Consider the following 24,982-nt stretch of genomic DNA (forward strand, 5'->3'; position numbering starts at 1 on the left):
ATCAGGAGTGAGTCAGGATCCCATTGTGTCTGGGTGGGATTACCAGGAGTCAGTGAGGACCCCATTGTGTCTGGGTGGGATTATCAGGAGTGAGTGAGGACCCCATTGTGTCTGGGTGGGATTACCAGGAGTGAGTGAGGACCCCATTGTGTCTGGGTGGGATTACCAGGAGTCAGTGAGGACCCCATTGTGTCTGGGTGGGATTATCAGGAGTGAGTGAAGACTCCATTGAGTCTGGGTGGGATTATCAGGAGTGAGTCAGGACCCCATCATGTCTGGGTGGGATTATCAGGAGGGAGTCAGGACCCCATCGTGTCTGGGTGGGATTATCAGGAGGGAGTGAGGACCTTGTTGTGTCTGGGTGGGATTATTGGGAGTGATAAGGACCCTGTTACTTCTGGATGAGGTTCCTGGGAGTCAGGACCCCATCGCTTCTGGGTGGAATTACTGACTGGCTCGATCCTTTATTCAGTGCAAGTGTCCATGGATCAACATCAAGTCACTGAATTGTTCATCACAGGAGTCTAAACAGCACCCACCTTTTTTGAGTTATGAGTACATAAAAAAATCTCAAACATAAAATATCTGGTTTACAACCTTTTTCATACTCATTCCAAACCTAATATTTTAAATATCCTTACATGCACCTCTCCCTGCTGGTGTTTCATGGAAAAAGCTACAGCAGTTACTAAAAATGAAACCAACAAGGAAAAAAATATATGCAAAACCAAATAAAGAATGAAGAGCTGAAAGAAAAACATACAGGAAATGGCGCCACTAGCTGCTCCCTCCACGTGCGCAAACGTTTCCTCAAGAATCCCATTACTGCCCAAGTGATCTCACAGGACCATCCAAACTCCAAATTTGTTCAAGGAAAATGGATTTATAACTCACACCCTAATTTCTCTTTCAATTACTGGAATGTGTAGGCCAGTCTGACGTCCCTTCACCACCTGTCCCCTGCACTTCTGCCACCTGGAGCAAAGGTCTCTGGGAGCCGGTCTGTTTCTCTTCGGGAGAGCATTACTGAGGGAAAGCAGGGTGTAGCTATTCTGGGTGAATTGAGGTCACCAGCACTGTTTTTAAATTTTACTTGATACAGATGACAGAACAAAGCAAAGGAAATAGGAATGTTTTGTACCAAACACAATCAAAAGATCTTCCAGTCAGAAAAGGTGATGACTGTGTCCTTTAGACATTCATCGCTACTTGTAAAAGAGAAGTCATTGCCATTAAAATTCAGGTGCCCTTCAAGGTAAGCCAGAAAGAAAACAAATACGTAAAACTGGCTAACACATAAAGTACCCTGTTTGGAAAATGAAGGAAACAGCCCACACATCTCTGTAAGAATTCTAGAGTATGGACACACTCTCATGAAGACATGCGTGTGGCCTACCAGTGGAGGAAGTGTCCTAGGGGATGTGCAAAGTTCCTGAGCTCACAATCAATCGCATTTGGAGCGACCGTAATCAAACATTTATTTCAACCTGTTTGCATCACATTTGGGAGATTCATGCTGACAGGACAGCTTCTTGCATCTTTTGCTTTTTGGTGATGGTGACCGAGGGACGACGTGTGTCTGTTACTGCGGTTGAGAACTCTGACACAGAACATACATGTATTCTCACAGCAACGGCATGACTTCTCTGTCCTGTGCTGCCAACGCTCTGCTGAGTTTCCACTGAACGGTCCAGTGGTCAGTAAAAGCTTGAGGGCAATGACGCCCTGGAGGGGCCCCATTCCAGGACACACTCTGTCTACTCCCAAAGCAGTCGGGGCCTCCGAGTGCAGACACAGTTACACATGAGGACAGAAGGCCCCTGTGCACTACTCAGGTTACCTAACCTTTTCACCAGCAGACAGTAAGGGGAAGAACCCTTGCTGAAAACGGCACCCTCTTTGGAATGGGTGTGGCATCTTCACCAAGAGCTGTGTGCTTGTGTGTGCTGCACAGAGGACAGAAAGCCCAACACTCTAAACGCCTCTTTACCAACAGAAAATGCAGTAAACGTAATGTTCACAGAGCTTGAATTTATTTTACCTTAAATAGAGAGGCATTTTTAAAAAGCTTCAATAAGTTTAATGCTTTTAAAAAAAAATCCAAGATACCAACACATTTTTCATGGTCCAGAAACGATCCCATGTAGTTTCTTTAACAAGTCATTTGTAATACATCTCTCATCTTTATGGAAGAATATTCTTCAATAACATTCATATGTTCTCTCTATATATAAATACTGTGAAATAGTCCGTCCATATAGTGAATATTTTTAAGGGGGAAAAAGTATACATTAGTGGTCGTTCTTTTAAAAACATACAATTTGTTTGGGGAAGTGGAAACAATTTTAATAACCATTTGACTCCATCCCCTGTGACAGTTAAGGAAGTGGTGTGAGGAGCCATCCCCTCTCCCTGTGGCCCAGAGTGTCACAAAATGGTGGAAGAGTGCTCACTAGCGAGTTCCTTCCAGGGTCTTTACCGCACAGAAGGATTACCCAACGTGCCCACTGACACGCACAGAAGGGGAGCCGAGTCTGCCTCCTAGCATTGGTTCGTAGGCCGACATTTTACACCACTGAACATCAGCAGACGGACCCGCTCTCCAATGAGAACGTGCTCTGAGGAACCTGTCACAGGACTCTTGGTGCCAGTGGTCGGCACATGAGCAGGCCCTTCACACAAAGGCTGGCCGGTGCAGGTGCAACGTGAAGGCTGGGCATGGAATGGCACATGGGGAACACGTCCCCTCTGCTCTGAGCAACACCAGAGGACAGGACTTAGGGGCTGGGCTGTGGCGGCACGGGACACGCCACCAAAATAAACATGGACGGGGAAGCAGGCTGCACTGGAAATGTGGGGGCTGCCCAGTAATGTGGACCTGCCCGCCATGTTTGCTGACTTCTGGAGGAACAAGCAGGACTGTGAAGCCTGCCAAACTCTGGATAGCCTGGGCCAGAGCAGGGAGGAGAGCCACACAGCCTTACAGCTTCTACCAAAAAAACCAAACTCACTGCTGTCCAGTTGGATCCGACTCATAGCGACCCCTCCTTGGGTTTCCGAGGCAGTATCTCTATGGAAGTAGATTGCCCAACCTTCCTTCCGAGGAGTGGCTGGTGGGTTTGAACCACCAGCCTTCTGGTTAGTAGTTAAATGCCTTAGGCACTATGCCACCAGAGCTCCCTTCCAGCTTCTAGGGGAACAGAATTAAAAAGGGACAGTTTCAAAGCAATTGGTGTTTAGCCCTTTAGCAATGTGTTCTAATTAGTTTGAAGTGTCAATGGGTTCTTCAACAAACTTAGAAATACATTTAGGTAGGGACCGTGGGCACTTATGATATGTGTGATGTCGGGAAGTGGGAAGTGTCCAGGCTTCAGCCAAAGCCAGCTGAGGTCTGAACATATTTTGAATGTCACTCAGTCCCCTCCCCTGTGTTTGGACGTATCTGAATTGTCTTCAGTGGCTCTGTGGGACTCACCCTTTTTCCTACCTTAAACATAATCGCAGGCGCGTCTCTGATTTAGTCGGCTTATGCTTCACCACTTCTAGTCTAGTGCTGAAATCAACGTGGTTTAGTTTCTAAGGCTTCTAGCTTTTGGAAGGTTGGCCTGACCAAGGTTAGTGTAGCAGTTAGTACCTTTATGACCCCTTCCAAACCACCCAACACATCCCAGGTTCAAATGAGCTGGCTTCTAGATTAACAGGAGTTCTCTGGAACGAGGAGGTGGAGGAGCGGACACGGATTGTCTACCTTAGAGTCTAGGAGCTACTACGCTATTCAAATTTTAAGTCTTTTCAAAAGTGATGCATGAGGTACAGCTCCCTCTGCAATGAAGGGGCTCCTCCCTGGGGGTCAGACACAGTCCTGGCGTTGGTGGTCTTGCCACATCTCTGCCTGTCTTGAGCACTGGGACCACTTCTCTCCAGTTCCTGCCCTAGCGTGTCTCGCTGCTCTGTGTGTCCACCTCAAGAGCCGGTACTTCACTGAAGGATGGTGACGGGAAGGTGACCTGGGTGTAGTCACTGTGGGGCCAGCCAATGGTTTCCAGTATTTATCACTTTCTCCAGCAACTCCTTCCATCCTAGATGCAAAAACGCACTACCAGGTGGCTGCTTTCCCATTTTTGAAAAAAGTGAAAAACAGGGATGTCAAGACCAAGCATGATGAGCTTATATCCAAGCCACAGCCTGCGGGAACGCCCCCAGAGAAGACTCTCGGGCCACACCCACAGTCCCTGACCCTGACCTCAAGTCTCACTTTTCCCACGAGAATAATCAAGGAACGTGATTCAGAAATCATTCCATCCTGCATTTTATTCAATTCCATATGACAAAATAGGACCCTAGACTGAGACATCCATTTCAATCAGCAGGTGTGTCGAGCCACAAGATTTCATAATAAAAAATATTGGATCTAGGTAACAACTCCCCGCTCCCAGGGAGGAGCCAGCCCCACGTGCTATTGCAGTATAAAAATATGTCTCTTCCCCACGCAGAGGGGCCAGCGGGCCCTGCACACCGGGGCCAGTCTCACTGGCTGCTCGAGCCATCTTATGTACAGCACTCTACACGTCCTTGTTCAGTTATATACATATCCTTGTGGGACAAAAGATAACACTACATGGTACCCGAGACAACAACAATGACAACTTCACACGGGAAAGGACAGATCAAGAGGCCGGCCATCGAGCTGCTGAACCATGGCTGCGTGAAGCCGCCTCAGCTTTCTCTGTCTGATGCTTGAACCACCCAGGGGACTCATGCCGCCATCAGAGACGGCCTGGCACTCGATGCTGTGGCTCGTTACCACGGAAAACAGCCGTCGGGCACTCGTTTGCAGCAGGACGAGCAGCTAGTGCGTCCCCGAGCTTCTGCTCAACCATGCCATGGTTCAACAGTCCAGCCCCAGGTTTGTCGTTGCCGTGGCCACGTTGGAGGGCTTGTTCCGGTCTTCTGCGGTCACTGTGAGGACCTCACCGGTTCCCTCTAGAGAACACATGCCTGTCTGGCCGCACTGCAGCCAGCTGCCTTCCCGTCCCCTGGGCAAGGCAGCGGGAAGGAACTTCCCCAGCTCCGGCTCCGGTTCCACTGCAATGCGCAACAATGAGGTAGTACACAGCACACTTCCTTGTCCAGTTTTGATGTCACCTAGCCTCCCCGCACCCCTGAGGAAGGTAGAACGGGTTCCTTCCCTGATGGGGTCCCATGCCAACTCTGGACTCAGCCTCCAACGGCACAGTCAGCAGCAGACACTGTGCTCTGGTTTCATCAGAGAAGCTGTCAGACAGGCCAGGTACTCGGAACGTGTCCACATTCTAACTGCATCATGCCAGGCAGCAGTGTGTCATCCTGCTTCACTGGTATTGTATACCCTACCTGGCACCGTTAGGTGGTCGACAGACCAGGCTTTACAGTAAAGTGATACCCACACAACGTTCTCTTTCATGATCTCCTGGCTCAGATGGATGTCACAGTCCTAAAATTAATTTGTCTAGAGTTTGGTCAAGAGTGGTCATGGTTTTGAAAAGGGCTCTGTAGAAAATTAAACAAATCGTTTTAATTTACGAAACAGCAGGCCCTATTCTACAGAGCAGCTGACACGTCTCGGTGGCTTTTCGGTTTAAATAGCGCAGATTTCTCATATCGTTTGATCTGAAGACAAGAAACTGTGACAGTTTTTTTCCCCATTTTCCTTAAACCAAAGTACTATTTATAAAATACTTTACATCTTTTTTCAATTTTCAAATTATAGACAAACCTCCCTAATACAAAATACTAAAAGTGCAAGAGTATAAATTACGAGTTTGCAACCACATCATACAAACGTTACCTTTTTATTGTACAGCTTCGAGAGCGTGACATACTGACTCACAACTGTTTCTAAGGTCATGAGTAACGCGTGATGATGTCTGTAACGTGTTCTCCAATCACTGGGCTGCAGACCGCACTACACATTTCCTCTCATATAACTGTCCATATAGCAGCTACAGACATTTAAATTAAAAAAAAGAAAAAGTCTGTTACTGACAGGTACTTGCACATGAAAGCATGCTATCTTTCCCAATGAAACGTCACAATTTTGCCTGCATTGAAATAATCCACTTATTTATAGAACAAATCTTGCTTTAAAAAGAGAAGTCACATAGCCAGATGTACTCTACAGTGAAAAAGCTTCACTGAGGGTTGGGCTATCATATTGTCTGTTACCCGCATAATCTTAACATTATAAATACTACAGACGAGGATACCGTAGTCACACACAGCATCGGGCACTAAGCCATGTCTCTGTAAGATTAGGATGTCTAGAAACAGTTCAAGTTGCTAATGAACGCAAACAGAATCATCGTTCGCCGGACAGGCTTGCAGCAGGGAAGCCCCTCCGGCCCCTCTCCGGGGACTGTGACGCTGTAGAAGCAGCAGAGTTGGACGCAGCCTAAGCACTCAGTTCTGAGGAGGCTTCCCCAGGACTTCTCGGGACTTAGGGTTCGTTAGAGGCTTTGAGTTCTCAGTGACAGCCACACTCACTGTGGAAGAACCCCGCAGCCCCCTGGGACACACTCCAGCAACCACACCCCGTGCATTTTCTGCTAGGGGTGGAATTGTGACGAGAACCTAGGCGTTTAAGGTCCTAAGACTAGTGCTCAAACGTCAAGATCTGTACACGGGACAGAGCCAACGTGTCGTGTGCCCGCATCTAGTTTATACCGATCTCCTTGTTGTCCTCAACGAACCTCGTGAATGGGCGGCTGGCCCCTGTCTCCGAGCTCGCTTTGTCCAAGCTGACAGTGGGGGGGCTGCTGCCACTGCGTGCCTTGTCCATCCCACTACCGAGGCTGCCCAGAGGGGGGATGGCGCTGCCACCAAGGCTGACAGGGAGCTGGGGGACACCCCCGTTCTGTATGACAGAGATCTCATTGTTCTTCATGGCAAGGCCATTCGTGATGGCTGCAGCATACTGGTTCCAAAAGCTGGGGTCCACATTCATGGCTCGAGCTGCCAGATCCTTCTGGAACATTTCAGAAAACTTGAGGGCATCTCCCCCTAACAGAGCCATGGGGTTTTCCACTGAGAGCCGGCGGCCTCGTCTGGCAGGGGCATTATTCCACATGTGAGTCCCCATGTGAACCTGCATGTGAGACACGAGAGAGACAGCCCACACGTGAGCAAGTGTGCGAGACACGACAGAGACAGCCCACATGTGTGCAAGACATGAGGGAGAGCTCACATTTAAGCAAATGTGCGAGACATGACAGCTCACACATGAGCAAGTGTGTGAGACACATGAGGCACAGCCCACACATGAGCAAGTGTGCAAGACATATGAGAGACAGCCCACATGTGAGCAAGTGTGTGAGATATGATAGTGACAGCCCATACATGAGCAAGTGTGCAAAACATGAGAGACAGCCCACTTGGGAGCAAATGTGCAAGATGTGTGAGAGACAGTCCATATGCGAGCAAGTATATGAAACATGAGACAGCCCACACATGAGCAAGTGTGTGAGACATGACAGAGACAGCCCACACCTGAGCAAGTGTGCGAGACATGACAGCTAACATGTGAACAAGTATTCAAAACACGAGACAGCCCATACATGGGCAAGAGTGTGGGACACACGTGAGACAGCCCACACGTGAGCAAGCATGCAGGACATGACAACTCACATGTGAGCAAGTGTGCAAGACACCAGAGACAGCCACACATGAGTGAGAGTGTGAGATGAAAGACAGCCCACATGTAACTGTGTGAGACATGACTCATGTGAGTGTGTGAGACACATGGCAGCCCATACATGAATGAGTGTGCCAGATGAGAAAGAGACAGTCCACATGAAAGCCAGTGTGTGAGATGAGAGGCAGCCACACATGAGTGAGTGTGCAAAATGACAGTCCACATGCAAGTGTGTGAGATGACAGAGAGCCCACATGTGAGCAAGTGTACAAGGCACAAGACAGACTATAGCGTGTGAGATGAGAAAAAGCCACATGTGAGTAAGAATACAAGACATGATAGCCCACACGTGCGTGCAAGACAAGAGACAGCCTATATGCAAGTATGTGAGATGAGACAGCCCACACATGAGTGTGCAAGACATGAGACAGCCCACATGAGTGTGTGATGAGATATCCCACATGCAAGTGAGTGTGTAAGACACGAGAGACTGACCCATGTGAGTGAGTGTGTAAGAGGAAGGGCCACATATTAGTGAGCATGAAAGAAATGAGAGCCCCACACAAGTGAGGGTGCAGGATGAGAGAGTCCACATGTGAGTGTGTGAGATGAGAGCCCACATGTGAGTGAGTGTGAGAGATATGACAGCCACATGCAAGTGTGCAAGATACAAAACAGCCCACATGTGAGTATTCAAGTTGACACAGCCCACATGTGAGCAAGTGTATGGCACATGAAACAGCCCACACACATGTGCAAGACATGAGAGCCTACACCTGAGCAAGTGTGTGAGATCAGACAGCCCACGTGAGTGAGTGTGCAAGATAGCCAACACATAAGGGAGTATGTGAAACATGAGAGACAGACCCTTGTGATTGAGTGTGTCAGACAAGAGAGATAGCCTCACATGAGTGTACAAGATGAGACAGTCCACACACAAGCACGTGTGCAAGATGTGAGAGATCGCTCATACATGAGCAAATGAGACATTGAGACAAACACAAGAGAGCAAGTGAGAGAGATCAGAGAGCACACTCACGTGAGTGAGTGTGCAAGATAAGGCAACCCCACACACGAGTGAGTGTGCAAGATGAGAGAGCCCCACGCGAATGTGCGAGATACAAGACACAGCCCCACATGAGCAAGTGCAGGCGGAGGTGGTTGGTCTGTCCCCTCTTTAATCATTTCAATCCGGTGACGACCGCGGAGCCACTGAGGGACATGTAGCCTTCGTTTCTCAGGGACTTTTCTCTCCTCTTCCTGAGAGAGAGTTTGGGGCGTCAAACAGAGTGATGTCCACTTCTCTGACCATCTCACCCTCAAATAAGTAATGCTTGTTTTTATTATGTACGGGGAAGCCAATAAATAAATTAATGAAAGGGTTTCTTCCAGTTGACAAACTTGACGAGACTGAACAAGTCCCATTAAGGCATCAAACCTGCACGGCTGCCGGGGGAATGCCTAACCACTGGGGAAAGAAGGTCCGACCCCTCCACTCACCAACACCCCACAGTCCTTTTGCCTGTCCCTCCATCCGATCCTTCTGAACCATCTTCCAGGTTTGAGTCTGCTTTTATTTCTCAAGGAAACATTGATTTGAAAACATCCAGGGGCAACCGTAGCTGGCAGAGAGCCCGCAGGCTGCTTCTGACATATGGAGACAAGCCCCATCCAAGCCAATATTAGGTCCCGATCTTGGACGTGTCTCTGGAGGGGGCCTGGAGACCCCACAGATGTACACCTTACATGGAGCAAGACAGCACAAGCACACGGGCCTGAGCTGGGTGACCTCACATCCTACCACGGTCTGCCTCCCGAAGAAGACGGGCAAGGGTGTCCCGTACAACACAGCACAGCACTCACTCTTCCCTCTACTGCCAAACACCATGCCAGCTCCTCTGGACAGCCTCATGAACAAGACAATGGAATGTTCTAGAAACCACAGAGCACACCTCGCCCATGAGGTGACCTTCCAACTGGTAGCACGTGACAGTGTTCAAAGGCCACATTTACTTTGTATCAGCCACAGATTCAAGAAAGTGCTGGGCTCTGGCTTTGTCCACCACCTGTGTGATATCACCACCTAAGTCACACACTGGCCATGGCCCCTCAAGGCCAGCAGCTGCCTGGGCCTCTGGGAAGAGGTAGGGCTTACGACAGAGAGTGAGCCCGGAAGGCTGTACAACAGAGCACACACCACTCAGGATGTGTGGGCACATGCACGCACGCTTACGTGTACACACACATGTACACACCACCCTCCGTGGCACGACCCACCACCAGGCCCTGACCCCAGTGGCACCTCTGCCAGTCTGTTCTGTCTACCTCCCCACTTCGTGTGCCAGCTTTGGACCAAAGCCTCTCCTCTTACCTTAAGGTTCCCCTTGGTGGTGAATGCTCTACCACAGATCGTGCAGCCAAAGGGCTTCTCCCCCGTGTGGGTGCGCTCGTGGATCTGCAGAGCGCTGGCTGAGGAGAAGGTCTTCCCACATGACTGACAGTTGTGCTGCTTGGGGGTCCGGCGTGGTGGAGGGGCCAGCAGGGGAGTGACGCCAGGGCTCATCACTGTCTGTGGCCCCACGGGGGCCTGGATTCCGGCCGGCAGCGGGGGGCCCTCGCCCAGCGAGCCCGGCTTGCTGTGGCCATTCACTTCCATTCTGATCATGGTGGGCGCGGTGCTGGCAACCAGGCTAGGAGAGCTTTGGCTGGGACCTAGAGCAAAGTCGGGGTCAGATAACTGAGAAGGCAGCTCTCGTAATGTGTGTGTCAGCAAGTGCTGTTTCAAATTACCCATAGTGGAGCACCCTCGGCTGCAGGCGGAGCAGACGAAGGGCCGCTCCTTAGTGTGGCTACGGTAGTGAATGTCCAAAGCGCTCCTGCAAGCGAAGGGCTTGCCACAGAGGCTACACACGGTGCTTTTACACTTACCCCGTTCTCTGCTCAGGAACAGCAGGCTAAAGGGGGCCTCCTCCTTGACCACCGGCCGGCCCGGGGTGGCCGCCCTCAGGTCCAGGGCACCGCCGTTCTCGGCCGCCAGGGCAGGGCTGTCCGGCTTTTCCGTCTTCAGCGGTATCTCTGGGGGCTCCTCCTGGTTGCTGAGGCCAGGGGACTTGGACCGGAAGCTCTCACCATTGCTGTGGGTCGGGGACAGGGCCTGCATGGAGGACGATGACTCGGAAGTGGCCGGGCTGCCCGCACTCTGGCTCTCCAGGTCGCCCACGGCCGACGAGGAGTCGTTGCTCAGACGGTCGCTCTCCCCAGACCCGTTCTCCAGGGCCTTGAGGCCAGTCAGCTGCTGGCAGCTCATGACAGAGTCGATCATCTTCATCTGGTTCTCCAGGGCGGCGATGCTGGAGATGACTGGGGGCGGGGAGGGCGGGCAGGAGCCAGGGAAGGCCAGGAGGGGCTTGGCTGTGTCGCCCGCCGGCTCCTTCAGCTCGGGGTCCTCCTCCAGGGAGTTCTCGTCCATGTCGTCGTCGTAGCTGCTCAGGGCGTCCGCGCTCTTGTCGTCATAGAGGGGCTCGGCGTCCATGGCCTCCTGGAAGGCCTCGGGCAGGGGGGTGTTGGGGATCTGGCCCCCCATGTGCATACGGATATGCTGCTGCAGCACCACAGCGTTGGTGAACTTCTTCTGGCAGATGGGGCAGGAGTGCTGCACCCTGAGCGGCGGCTTGGCCCGGTGCACGCCGAAGTGCGTCTTCAGGTTGCCCTTGGTGGTGAAGGCACGGCCGCAGATCTTGCACTTGAAGGGCCGCTCCCCGGTGTGCGTCCGGTAGTGCATCTTGAGGGCACTCTGACAGCTCAGCACCCGGTGGCAGATGACACACTGGTTGGGGTCTGTCATCTTCTTGTCTATGTTCTCCACCAGCTGCTGGAGCTTTGAGGTCTCCGATGTTTGCATAGAGTCCAGCAGGCCGCCAAACGGGAACTTCGCCTTGAACTGGTCCGACATGGCCGGAAGCACTGGGTTGGACAGGCTCGAGGACACGCTGCCGTCAGCGGTTGTGGTGGCCACGGGCATGGGTGTGGGGACGGCCTGCCCACCGGCGGGGGGGTCCCCGGCCCTGGCATTTGGGGGTGGCAGGCTGAGGGGCTCGGTTTTGGTCAGAGAGGCCATGCTGAGGCCTGGCTGTGGGGACTCGGCTGCCACTGTGCCGCCGGACTCAGAGTTGTTGAGGCCGGGGGACAGGGAGGTGCACTCGCTGGAGGCGGGCGAGGGTCTCTGTGGGGAGCGGCTCACCGGCGTGAGGCTGGGCGAGTCAGTGAAGCCGGGCACGGTGGGTGGGAGCTGCAGCCCCAGGGACGTGGGCACCGTCGGCAGCACCGGCTTGCTGTCCAGCCAAGTGGTCACGGGCTTTTCAGGAGGCAGGGACATGCCGTAGGGGATGCCGGAGCAGGTGGGCACGTTGTCCAGGTACTCGGGCACAGGGTAGGGGTTCATCTGGATGTGGGGGTACTTCTCCTTGTGCCTCTGGAAGTGGACCTTCAGGTTGCCTTTGGTGGAGAAGCGGTTGCCACAGACGTTGCACTTGAAGGGCCGCTCCCCGGTGTGTGAGCGCAGGTGGATCTGCAGGGCGCTGTCGCTGCCAAAGACCTTGGCACAGAACCTGCACTTGTGCTTGAAGAAGGGGTCCTCGGTGCTCGCCTTGGGCTCAAACACGGACACGTTGGGCGGCTTCCCTTTGCGGTGTTTCATGAGGGCCGCCAGGGGGTCCAGTGCGTTGGCTGTGGCCGCGATGCTGACCAGTGGGTTGGGGAAGATGACGCTGCTCGAGGAGGTCTGAGGTAGAAGTGGGTTTGGCAGACTGGGTGCTTGGGGCAGGAGTGCCCCGGGGCCCAGAGTGGGGGGCGTCGGGGCATTCTGCGGCCGGGACGAGCTGCTGGCGGTGCTGGGGACCAAGGCAGGGGTCACTGAGGTGGGGGCCGTGCTGGAAGATGCAGGGCCACTGGGCTCCGAGGGCACCACGGGGCTGCTGCCGGGGATGCCAGGGGTGCTGGGCCCGGCCACCGGCTGCGAGAGGAGCGGAGGCCCCTCGAAGGTGGCCGGCGGGCCACTGGGGGTGGGCACTGTGGTGGCAGGGGGCACCACGGCCGAGAGCTGGAGGGCAGGGTGTGTGGCAAAGCCCTGCAGCTGGCTGGCGGCTGGCCCAGGTGCGCTCGGGGCGGCCGCGGCTGCGGTGGGATTCCGGGCTGGCCGCACTGGTTGGCGGCTCATCATGGCCACCTGGCTGCGTATCTGCTCGATCAGCTGCAGCTGCTGGATCTGCTGTTGCTGCAGGGCCACCAGCTGCTCGAGGATCGTGGGGATGGCCACGGCCGAGACCCCGCCGGCCGGGCCCGCGCCGCCCGCCGCCCGCGCACTCTGCGAGAACTGGGCCACAGCCACCTTGGTGCTCAGCAAGGTCTCGAGGGTCACGTTGGTGCTGGGCATGCTGTAGCTGGCCGTGGCCGTGGGCTCGGGGCCCTGGGCTGGCGGGTCCTTGGCAGTGGCCACCGCACCCTGGCTCGGGTAGCCTTTGTCCCCAGGGCTCTCCACGTCCATGGGCTCGTTGTCTTTCTCCGCGGCCTTCAGCTCGCCACCCTCAGCCTCGGCCGGGGCGGCCTCTTCAGCGGCCTCGCTCTCGGCCGGCTCGCTGGGAGAGCTGGCGGGAGAAGGTTCTGGAAAGTCCTCGGCGGGCGGCGCTGGCTCATCTTCGTGCACGATCAGCACCAGTGGGTTCTTGGTGCAGCTCTTCTTGTGCGCCAGGAAGTCGGTCCACTTGAAGAACTCGGCGCAGCACTTCTCACACACGCTGGTCTCCTCGCTCCCGCTCCGGCTCTCGTTCCCACTGTCGCCGTCATCGGCGCCTTCCCCCGGGGCGGCTAGAAAACCAAAAGATCGCATCAGCCAATGCCTGCTGGCCAGCCCTCCCTCCATTGCAGAATTTTGCACATCGGTGAAATCAATATTTTTTATTTTGTACAAATTACCCCACTTCAACCATCCTGACGCCCGGCCTGTGTGTTCTACGCCTTTCGAACTAGCTAATCGTTTTCTTAGCACAATCCATCGAGTTATGAGGCTCCATCAATCGCGGATACCGCTTCTTAATGAAATTCCATAGAAGGCATTGATTTCCAATATTTTCATACAACCGCAGCTACCTCGCTGCCCGGTACACAGTCAGCCTTCGACCGGCCTTTCGGATCCCCTTCACCGTCAGGCTTCCTTGGCTCCAGCTGTCGCCAGGTCGCTTAGCATTGCTAAGCTAATCTGTAACCTCTCAAGCTCCCATCAGCCCCTGACAGGGCACGCCAGGCCTGGCCACTCACGTGCGGCTATGGACCCCCTGGCTTTGTTATCTGAGGCGCCTAGACCCCGGGCTCCGTGGGGCTTCTGATACCTTTCAGATCAATACGTAGTTATGCTACGTGGGAAATTTCAGTTAAAGGCTCTCATTTGTGAGTGTAACAAAGAAAACACCAACACGCCTCACTCTGCACAGAGATACCACCGGCCAGCCCAGCGATGGGTTAACAGATCCTTCACCAGGTTCCTCCCTCCCGGATTTGCTCACAGACATGGCAAGTGTCTCTGTTAGCATCTGCAAAAGGACTGTCAATATGGCCTGGGCCAGCACTGATAATGCCCATAATGCCCGATGCAATTAATCGGCTCCATCAGAGGCAATATTTCTGGGCAAAATGAACTAAAATGACATGTTACTGCTATTAGTCAATAGAGTTCCATGGCTTGTTAACAACCTAGAAATTATACATTTAAAGTTCATTTATGTTGCCCCGTTTAACACGAGAGTGTTGGAGTCAAGTGCACTTTGGTCCCTACTCTCGCAGAAAGACTAAGCAGATGATATGCTGGGCTATAGCAGAACCCCGCGAATTGGTTACCCAAGTTTAATTACCAGTGCAGGCAGGCGCTGCCTCTGACTCCTGGGCCCTCTTGTGCCGAACAGCGTGTTTAATGAGCAGTTCTAATTCCCACCTGATCGAATAAACAGCTACACGGGCTGGGAGCAACAGACACTAACATGTGTGGCCTCCCTCTCTCGGGCGTTCGGGCGAACAGGTTGCTGACAATGACCCAGGCCTGGACACTGCTCATCGTCACTGCTTGCTGTCAACCTGCAGATGGTGGGACAGCAATGAGTCAAACAGGGTGGAATGACAGGCCCAGCCACTCTGTCCAACACACAGAGCTGAGTGAGACAGGAGCCCAGCTTCAGGGTCTGGGGCCACAACCCCACAAACGTATTTGTGACAGCCTCTGGCACGGCCGCTGTTTTCTTCACGGGTTTGGAAAAGAGAGCCGAGCTCAGCACTGGTGCCAGCAGAGAGACTGGGCTTTGAAAAAAGTCCCTGGAAAAAAGGAAAAGCCACAGTCCCTCTCCTGGAAAGGAAAAGAAAAGAGAAAAATTGTTTGTTTTCTTTTTCCTTTTTTTTTTTTTTTTTTTTGAGGCTAGCCTGCTGCCCTCCACGAGGCCATTAGCATCAGGCAATCGGTACACGGCTTTAAAGATTATTAGCAGCGTTCAATTAGCATTTTCCTAACTGGCTAAAGCGTTTGGAGGGAAAAGAAGCTGGAGCTTGCAGGCCATAAAGACCTGCTAGACTTTTAAACTAGACTCAGAGCCAAAGAGAGTGGCATGGAGCTTCCTGACAGTGCGAAGCACGGAACGCAGTAGGTGTCAGCGATGAGGACGCACAGAGCTGAGGGCCAACGCACAGTGCATTTATACAACACATAGGGACGTTAGCAAACTAAATAGCCAGAGTCCCGAACTGGACCCAGGGAATGCAAAACCTAACTGTAAACCGGGGAGGGTTATGGAACAGAAACAAAGAGCAGCTAAGATCTCCAGGTAATTTCTTCCTGACTGATGAGAGCTGTCGCGGAGTCTATCCAGGATTCTGATACCCGTCACAGAACACCAAGAACTGCTACGTTCCAACGTCTTTGTAAGAGCAGTGGCATGGCCTTCTGCACGCCCGTCTACGGAAAGGAGATTGAAGGCCGTTTACAAACACCACGGCAATCACGGTCTCTACATCAAGAAGCTCACGCAGAAATCACTACCGCAAATAAGTGAGGAGAGAACGCTTCCGGAAGGTGAATCCCACTAGTTTAAAACTATGGTGTAAGAGGCCTGGGTAGACTTTTCATAAAGAAACGTTGTAATTTTAATAACTTGTTGAAAAGGAAACCCCTTGGAAGTGAAAAAAGGCTGCCAATTTCTTGGCGTAATTTCTACTTTTAACTCTTAGTGGAGTTAGAGTTTATAACTTGCATGCTATACAAAAAACATCTCAATGGTCTACCAACTTTAAACCTTACAACATGAAGCTATTTTCAGCTCACTCAAAGACTAGTTTTTCCTCCTGTGAGATCTATATGAGGGGCAATCCACCGAGAAGGTGCCTGTGCCTGTGGGTCGGCCTGAGCTCTGCAACGCTGAAGATGCATTTGCAAGGACAGTTTGTGAAGGCTGAGTTTACATAACTGTAAATAAATCCTTTCTGGACAAACACACATTTTGCAGGTTTCCTGTGGGATCAACTCTGGCATGTGAACCGGGGAAGTAGCAGTTTTGTTGAACACTGAGCCTCTATCGGAGGTCTCAGCACCTCCAATAAATCTCCCTTCATCTTAAAGATTTAAATGTGTACCATCCCATTAGTTTTTCAGGTGCTAAGTATTTTCAGGGGGTCCTTCCAACCTGGTGGGAGTTTGAGGATGGATCCCACTGTAATTCCCTTTGGCCTATGGTGGGTTTGTGACCTCATGAGTGTTCCTCACTTGAGGAAACTGTGTGCAGAACATGGAAGCACTTGGTGCCATGTCACAAAAGCTGTTTTCCTTAACACACCCTTGAGCCACAGTTACCTAAACACACTGCAGCTATTCTTGTCAGAGTGAAATCACCTTCTGCTCCTGTTCCTTCAAGACTGAAGAAGGAAATTGTCCTCAATTTCCAAACAGCCTTCTGGCCGTTCGGGCCTGGTCACAGTTCACTATGCAGATGAACCGAACCAAAGAGACAAGCGCTGGGCTCGATAAGCAAAGCTTCATAATAAATTTGACTTTGGACTCAAATGCATTTTAAAAGCTACAATTGTCATCATTGTTATGTGCTGTTGTGTCAGACCTGACTCATAGTGACCCCTCCTTGGGTTTCTGAGGCAGTATCACTATGGAAGTAGATTGCCCAACCTTCCTTCCAGGAGTGGCTGGTAGGTTTGAACCGCCAGCCTTCTGGTTAGCAGTCAAGTGCCTTAGGCACTACACCACCAGAGCTCCTAAAAGCTACAATTGTTGTTGTTGTTATGCGCCATCGAGTTGGACCCGACTCACAGCAACCCCTCCTTGGGTTTCCGAGGCAGTATCACTACGGAAGTACATTGCCCCATCTTCCTTCCGAGGAGTGGCTGGTGGGTTTGAACTAGCAGCCTCTGGTTAGCAGTCAAGTGCCTTAGCCACTATGCTACCAGAGCTCCCAAAGCTACAATTAGTGGAGGAGAAAGGTCTTCAGCACAGTTCAGACTTCTTATTTTGGGCCAGTAACCTGGGGTCCCCCCCATCCTTTTTCAGGGGGTTTGTCGGAAATGTCAACAGTGCGATCGTGGGAATTGCTGCTGTCATGTGCTCGAGCCGGACCCATCTCACCCTCACATGTGCCTGGGATCAGCACCCCCGAAGGTGCAGACATGCACACGGTGCACAAGGCAGCCTCAGACACAGCGAAGGAGAAGGGGACGCTCGCTTCACCTACAGTGCGGTGGGGGTCTCCTACCTCCTGACAGCCCTTACCAATCATCATGACACGTCGATAGAACGCGTTGGGATGGATAAAACGAGCACCTGGTCACAGGCTGTCGGTTCCTGAGGAGACCACTGGCCAGCAGACCGGGCAGGTGCCGCCTGAGACGGCAAGGCCAGCCAGCCCGGCAGCCTGGGTGGCACTGGGCTCAGGGCTCAGATGCCGGGAGGGCAGTTTGCTTGTGCCCAGGCTGGCGTTACTGCTGGCACGCCTTTTCTGAGAGAATCTATATGGGAAAATCTGAACATAGCTCCCAATTTGATCTGTAAACTCACAAGCCTTGAAGCTTGCCACTCTTCTCAGCCAATATGATGTCAGATTCCAGTGTGTTTAACCATCTTTTAATTAAGTGTGAATCTTGAAGTGGCCTTTCTGTTCTACAAGGAGATGTTTTCACATCCACTGTTAATACGGCTCACTGTTTTTGTTTCCACGAAACACCATGGCAATGAGGCATTGTAACAGCAGTGGCAAATATGGGAAATTGATTTCCAATGCAATTTTCATCTTCTTTCTTTCTATCTTAAGGGGGGAATTAAAAAACAAGCATTGTAAACATTATCATTAATGTCACGGGAATTTATTTTTTGCACTGACTGTTCCACATCTAAGAGCTCTGAAACAGTAAAGAGGCAACGGTTTAAGCAGGCATTTATGGCACACCAGGGTTGTGTCACAACAGGGGACAGAAAGCCGGCCACCTCACTGAGTGCTACGGTTCAGCTCATACCTTCCCATCCAGTCATGGGGTTATTTGGGTCCAGGTGACTTTTCAAAAGTGCCAGTGGTATTTGCTGCGGGTTGGGTGGGCCTGGAGGAAGGTGGGGTGACTGCGCATAACCCCCCTGCCTAATGTCGACCATGTGCTCACGGTCACGGCCCCAGCAGCCCGCGCAGGCTTGTCAGCTACATGGCTTCCTCACGGCAGCCGGGAGGACAGAAGAAAAACGGCTGGGGACGTCCAATTACTTCCGCTTAAGAGAGGAAATGGATATAATTAGTCGGCAGGCCCACATTGGCTATTTATAGTTCGGATGTTCAGGGTTTCAAACCGAATCCCGGCTCAGACTAATCTGTAAGTTCTGCACATTTCTTAGCTCCACACGGGGGTTGGCAGGGGCTGACTCGGATAGGAGGCCACAACAAAAGAGCAGCTTCCAAGATGCTAATTTAAAAAAATGCATTGATTTGATTTTTTGCTTCTCCGACATAAAACGCACACAGCACAGTTAAGGACAAGGTCCCTTCTCTTGGGGATCAGCCCTGGCGCCTGGATTGCTGGGCTCTGGCTGAGTCCTGCCCCGTCTGAAGGGTCTCAGGTCCCTCAGGACCTTGGCTGCTTGGCTGGCCGAGCCCGTGGTGGTGTGGCAGGGGTACGCCGCTCACGGAGAACAGAGTTGGCAGCATTTTCGGAGTCTGGCAGTGCAGTGGGGCCCGTAGCTGCCAGGGCTGCGAAGACGCAGTTACAGTGCTCACGAGCGGCTGTGCAGAAGGGCACAGGTTTTGCAGTGACGGTGATGTTTGTCAGGCTCCGGGTGGGAAGCACTGCGGCCCCTGTACGGAAAAGCCGAGCCCGGTGCTTGTTTGGCTGTGAATTGTCACATTCGGGTTCCATCACGGCTCCTCTTAGTGTCTCTTTACGGGAACCCAGTCTTTGCAAAGGAGCTCATGATGACAGGGAAACAGACCCCGAGGGCCGGCGTTTGCTCAGCAGCCTGCGTGTCTCGCCTTCATCCTGCCGCCCTTCTGTGCGGTGAATCGAAGAGAAGCCACTGGTTCGGTACAGGAGAAGGCTGCTGACACCCCTTGGAATGGGCCCTTTCAGTGCCAGGGGGGTCTCCAGAAACAGGGCACCACACTTCTTTCCTTGAGCCTTACTTTACCATCCCTTACAAATCGAGAGTGTTTTTCAAGTTTTTCTACATTGTGAGCAGACACTTATTTTCTTGCAAATTAATTCTTTGTAACTCCTTATGACAGCTTTGAATCCCATAAAGAAAGATGAATGACCACATACGGGGCCCACGCTGTGAAACAGGGGGAGACAAACAGAGACCCCTACTGTGTCTAACAATGTAGAAGAAATTCCAGATGCAATAGAAAAATGTTCTGTCCTTTTCCACAGCCCTCCGGAGCCTGTCACCATGGAGTCGGGCAGATGGGGGCAGTCTTGCTATGCAGAAGTGCGGGCTGACCGGCAGCCTGTCTCTTCCGTGTAGCGACCACCTGTGGCACGGCCAGCAACTGTCTCTGTGACAACATTGGCAGCTTCTCCTCGGGGCGCTGAGGCAGCAGGGAGGGTGACACTGTGTCCTTCTACACACGTGTGATGAGAAGCAGCCACAGCACTCAGAACCAGTCCCAAGGGTAGGCCTGACGCTGCTTCTCGGAGGGTGTCCGTGGCACACCACCTCACGGCTGCTGTGCTGTCCTCGTACCGCTCTCTGCACCCCTGAACAATACCCGCGCCGGGGCAGGGCCCACAACAACGGGTCCCCGTGGTCCCTGTGGCTCTGGAGATTTCATCTCCTGGGACAGGCCCCCGAGTGTGACATTTGGGGTTACAGGTACTACTGCATGGCATGTGACTTGGAACATGTCTGAACACCACCCGAGCGCTGAGCTCTAGAGCCACGAGCGCTGTTCAAATCCTTGATGCATAAAAATGAGCAGATAAGCAAAACACCCCAGAGACCAGTGTCTCTATGACCCAGGGGCGCACAAACAATACTGTTTCCGGAAACACGAATACAATCAGCTGTGACATGTCGCCTGCTCACACCCTGGAGAGCTCACCAAACCGTTGCCTAGATGTCATCCCTCGACCACAGTGTGGCATTTCTGTGGACAAAGTTCATACATGGCCCTGGCCACTAGAGCCACAGGGCACACAGCCAGCCTCGCCACCAAATGGTCAGACAGGGTGCTCAGCGGGCTCTGAGCTGTTGGAAGCAGGACCAGAATGCTGGTGGTTGTAGGGGGGATGAGGTGCCCGGGCACCTGCCAGGTTAATGAAGCAGTTCAAGATGTGACACCCACAAAATCAAACCTGGGTCCCTTCCGTCAGAAGGACAAACCCTTGTGCTGCACTACAGGCCATTTCAGAAACACAGAGAAAATCGCAGGGTCTCTCGTTAGCACTCGACAGAACGTGTAAGCCTGGCTACCAAGGTCAGCTGCACAGATGTGCGCCCTGGCAGGGCCGCCCCGGCAGGGCCGCCCCGGCAGGGCCGAGCAAGCAAGGGTGAAGCAACAATGCCCGTCACAGACCTTGTAAGCACCCACCTTCAGGGAGAGCAAGCCCGCCGAGGTCGGCTAGCAGCAGGCCACCCCACTGCCGCAGGCATCGCACAATCACACTGACAGCATGCTGGCCACCAGCTTCCAGAAAAGGCACAAGGGTAGGGATCCCCAACAGCCAGCATAAAGAATCTGGGGGTGATTGGAAAAGACTAGACCACCCAGCAAAATATTTACATGCACACAGGCCTCATCACTTTTTCACCTCAAGACCTTGTTCCTTTGATTAACGAGCAAATCAACCTAAGTCACTAATACACACAAGAGCGTGACCTGACTTTAATATTACGATTAATATTTTCTGCTGTCTGTGCAATCACTTTGGTATTTGTATTCTTGGAGACCATACAAACAGCTAACTTCTAAATAAATGTGTTGAAATTGCAAGGGAAATGAATGATAGGGTTTTTATAATAAAACTTTATTTGCGGTAACATGACAACATGCCATTTCTACGTACGCTGTGCGTATGCTGGGTGGTATGGAAGCCACTTAGCCACTTAGCACAAGCCGTCGTTACAGACCTGACCCACCAGTAGTGGAATTAGCTGGGGCCTTAGGAGGCCCCCTAAGATATGTCTGTCTCACTCTGACACCTAGTCAAGAGAACACCCGTGACAACAGTAACGCCCAGCCAACGCTCCCTGTCAGAAGGCGAGCAGGAAGCTGTGGAGACCATGCTGCCGCACTGAGAGGGCCGGCCTCCCCTCAGCAGGTCAACAGACTTCTCTTTCACTTTAAAGCCACTGCCCATCCACACACTGAAGGGCGCTAAATTCCACCCGAGGCGCCCAGAACGTCAGCCCCGGCTGCTTCTTTGCAGAATGCCCCCGCAGAAGAGAAGGTCCGCGCTACCCCGCCAGCCCGCTAAAGCCTCTTAGAGACCCAGCTGTGCGGCGACCTGACCCACTTCTGCCTGCCCTCCCGCATCTTGTGCACAAACAATCAGCTTGCTGAGTAACCCCTGCCGTCTGCTGCCGCGCCTGCCTTTGCCCAGCTCTGAACAGGTCTAAAAATCCCAGCCCGAGCCTTGGGCAGGTTCCACCAAACGACGCACAGTCCCTCACCGGCTCATGGCACCGCTCCCTCTCGGAGGGAAACCAGCCCCTTCCTGGCTGACCGGCCCTGCTTGTTGAGCGTTTTGCAGGAGGCGAAGTTTTCTAAGTGTCGTTTCGCAAGAAACGTTCACCGATCCTCCTTTGCCGTTTCTCATTTCTCGCCTGGTTACTTACTCTTTACCTCTCGTGTTTCCAGAGAGCCGCCTGCCTAGGAATGGTCTCCGGCTCCTCTCTGTCCCTTTGGCCTGCTGAGCTCTGATGGTGCCCTGTGCTGCCGGCAGCGTCCGAGAAAGTGCCGGCGACCAGGCACAGACACGGCTAATAACGCCTTCTCCTCCGGGAGCCGTGGCCTTCTTGGTCCTCGTTTACCCAGAGCCTCTGGGCACTGCTGCCACACGGCCACGTCACACACCCGCCACACCTGACAGCATTTTAGATAGCCGCACGACTGTAAAGTGGCACAAAATAAAAACACTTCGAAACAATTAGTGCCCACAACTGACCCAGGTCCAGGAAGGCCAACTTGTTTTCCGTGAAAATGTCTTGCCGTTTTCCCTTAAATGCACGTACTCTCTCTCTCTCTAAGGACCCTAAGGGGCAGCGACTAAGTTGTACCTCCCCTGACAAAGCATAGCAAGGCTGCACCTCGGGAAGTTCTCGGCCGGCCGGCGGTTAGCGCTGCTCTGTCCCTGCAGGTTGTAATTTTCCTTAAGACACGAAAATTCAGCTTGCTCCCGGGACTTCCTGATGGATGCCCAAACGGAACGGCAGGCTGGAGCCACTTCCTATCACTTTGATTTTCAGAAATGGTCTGAAAGAATGTGCAAGCAAGTACTGTTCAGACAGTTCTCCCGGGGAGGCAAGCCCCAGCCCTCTTTACTCTTGGACGGAAGGGTGACCGGCCGTGGGACCCCGGCACCGCACCGGGACTCTCCTCCCAGACAGGCCCTCACTGCACCCCGCGCGCCAGAGGTTGGGACAGCAGGGACCTATGTAGCTATACTGGGGTGGCAAGCGCTTCACGCTTCCTCAAAACCAGAGCCTAAAAAACAACTCGTGCTTGTCGTTGGCCACGCAGGCTTGTGTTGTGAACTGATGTGAACATGCAGCCCACTCGGGTCACACTAGAAATGCTGTCTCTGCACTATGTCCAGCCGACAGGCTCACCAGCCGCCAATGTGACTGCCTCTGGATGGACCCAATGCTTTCACTACTGTCGCATGCGACGTGATACAAAGGAAAGGTTTTCTTCACTTCCAAACACCCCCTCCTCGTGAAGCTAACTTGGCTCCCCGGGAAAGCCCACGCTCCTCACAGGCTGACACTCGTTTCCTTTGCACTTAACAATATCGAAATTTGGGGGCGATCTGGTCCTGCTGCAGGAAGTGAGTTTTCACCACCTTTAAAAAATATCTTTTTACGTAGTCCTCTTAACCACGATGGTGAACAGGACCGAGCACCCTCACCTTAGTATTTCTTGACTTGACGGAGAACAGGGTAGCTTATCTACTTTACAAGCACCACAAAGAACTAAGTTTAACAGTTTGTCTAAAGCCTCCTTAAGAGGAGGGGAGAGACAGGCCCCTTGCCGGAGGTTCTGGCCCCCAGGCAGACCGTTTTTTGGCCTGTTGCAAAATGTCTTCAGGAGCGGCAGGGCCATGCTGATGACAACTCCCAAACGCTGTGAAGAACGAGGGCCTGAACACAGAAACTTGAATCCTATGGTGGATGCAAAGACCAAAGACGGTTCCTCTCTGAAAACGGAGAGAACCAGCGAGGGAGAATTCAGAAGGAACCTGCAAAGCACCGACTCCATCTTAGGTCTCCCAGTACCGGCTGCAGGCCGTGCACATGTTTACACTAAGTTCCCCACGCTCCCACCGCTAAGGGGAAATTTAAAATGAACGCCAGTGCCTCGCTGCTTAATTGCTAGATGCAGGGGTTTTACTCCATTAATTAAAATATGCTTTAATAAAAGGAGACAGTGCACATTTCGATAAGGACCTTACAAAGCTGAGAAGTATTTACATTGTTGCACTCGGGGGCTGCCCTGAAAGCCGATTTTCAGCTATTCAGGAGCCACGATAATAAAGCTTTAAAATTCCTCACTGGGACGCAATGTAGTTCTTTTCAAGGAAGGACTGTCTTTCTCATTCGGCAGAAATAAATCCATTCATTTGATCATGTAGTCATTGAGGGCGATACAAAACAAACCAAGTGTGAGAAATTCTATGTGATGAAGTAAACAAAACAGAAAAAAAATCCATTTCCATGACAAAAAGAGCCTTTGTCCTCGTCTCCCCACCATATGCAGGCGTTTCTTTTTAGCCTATCTCCGGTTCTAATCTTGGGTGACTTGGCTACACAGATAAGACTCCCCAACCGCCGGGGCCACAAAAAGACCTGACGGAGTTTAAAAACTGCATTTAATTCCCTAATTCCCCAGCCGGGTGCGCGGCCTTCCCCGCCCTCGCTCCGACCCGGGCGCCTACCCGCTTTGTCAAACTTTAGCCGCGTTACCAACTCCGAAACTTGTTTGACTCCTGCGAGCTAACGTTCGCAGCTGAGCCCCCCAGCACACGAGTCTCCCGGGCTGGCAGGACGGTGACCGAAAGCCTCGCCAGCCTATTTTGCTGAAGCGCAAAGCGCGGCACGGCCGGGCTCGGGGCGGGTCCGGGCCGCCGCCTCCTGGGTCTCGGCGCCGCGGCCGCTGCTGCGCCCCGGGGACCCCACGCGGGCGCCAGGCCCGGGCGGCGGCCGAGGCGGACAGCAGATGCGGTGGGGTCGGGGCCTTGGCTACGACTCTCAGGCCCAGCCGCCGCCAACTGTCCCCATGCCGCCGGCCCCGAGCGGCCGACTCGCCTGGGGATGCATCCAAGGAGGGACCTTGCACGGAACAAATGCCTGCCAGGGCCCTTCACGAAGCGCCAGTGTCCGCACAGTCAGAGGCCAGACACGGAGGGGCAACCCGGAGAGCCGCGGCCGCCGGGCAGCACGGCGAGGTCAGGCCGGCCCCCGGCCACCCCTGGCCGGCGACGGCACGGTCCCCGCCGGGTGGACGCGGCTCCGGAAAGGGTTCGGGCTTGGGTCCGGCTGCGGGAAATGGCCAGCTCCGCGGCACCCGGGAGCCAGGCCCGGGG

The 24,982-nt window shown here is 53.0% G+C and overlaps 1 protein-coding gene across 1 annotated transcript; it reads right to left on the reverse strand.

Moving 5' to 3' along the window:
- Positions 1 to 6,691: 6,691 nt before the first annotated feature.
- SALL3 (spalt like transcription factor 3) lies at positions 6,692 to 19,099 on the reverse strand. Its single transcript, XM_007953311.1, has 4 exons — positions 18,816 to 19,099; positions 14,572 to 14,651; positions 10,041 to 13,531; positions 6,692 to 7,123 (listed from the first exon to the last, which is right to left on the reverse strand). Exons 1-4 carry the CDS (start codon positions 19,097 to 19,099, stop codon positions 6,692 to 6,694), a joined length of 4,287 nt encoding a protein of 1,428 aa, XP_007951502.1.
- Between the last annotated feature and the right edge of the window lie 5,883 nt (positions 19,100 to 24,982).

The sequence above is a fragment of the Orycteropus afer genome, unplaced genomic scaffold (assembly GCF_000298275.1).
Source record: "Orycteropus afer afer isolate SDZICR_OR568_19922 unplaced genomic scaffold, OryAfe1.0 scaffold00385, whole genome shotgun sequence".
Taxonomy (NCBI): domain Eukaryota; kingdom Metazoa; phylum Chordata; class Mammalia; order Tubulidentata; family Orycteropodidae; genus Orycteropus; species Orycteropus afer.

Bases quoted from the DNA above. Each gene is read 5' to 3' on its own strand.
- SALL3 (XM_007953311.1), bottom strand. From the start codon at position 19,099: ATGGAACCCGAATGTGACAATTCACAGCCAAACAAGCACCGGGCTCGG. The intron at 14,652-18,815 runs GTCCTGAGGGAC...TTATTCGATCAG, and splicing joins CGGCCAGCCAAGCAGCCAAG to GTGGGAATTAGAACTGCTCA. The intron at 13,532-14,571 runs GTAATTAAACTT...TTGGTTTTCTAG, and splicing joins GGCAGCGCCTGCCTGCACTG to CCGCCCCGGGGGAAGGCGCC.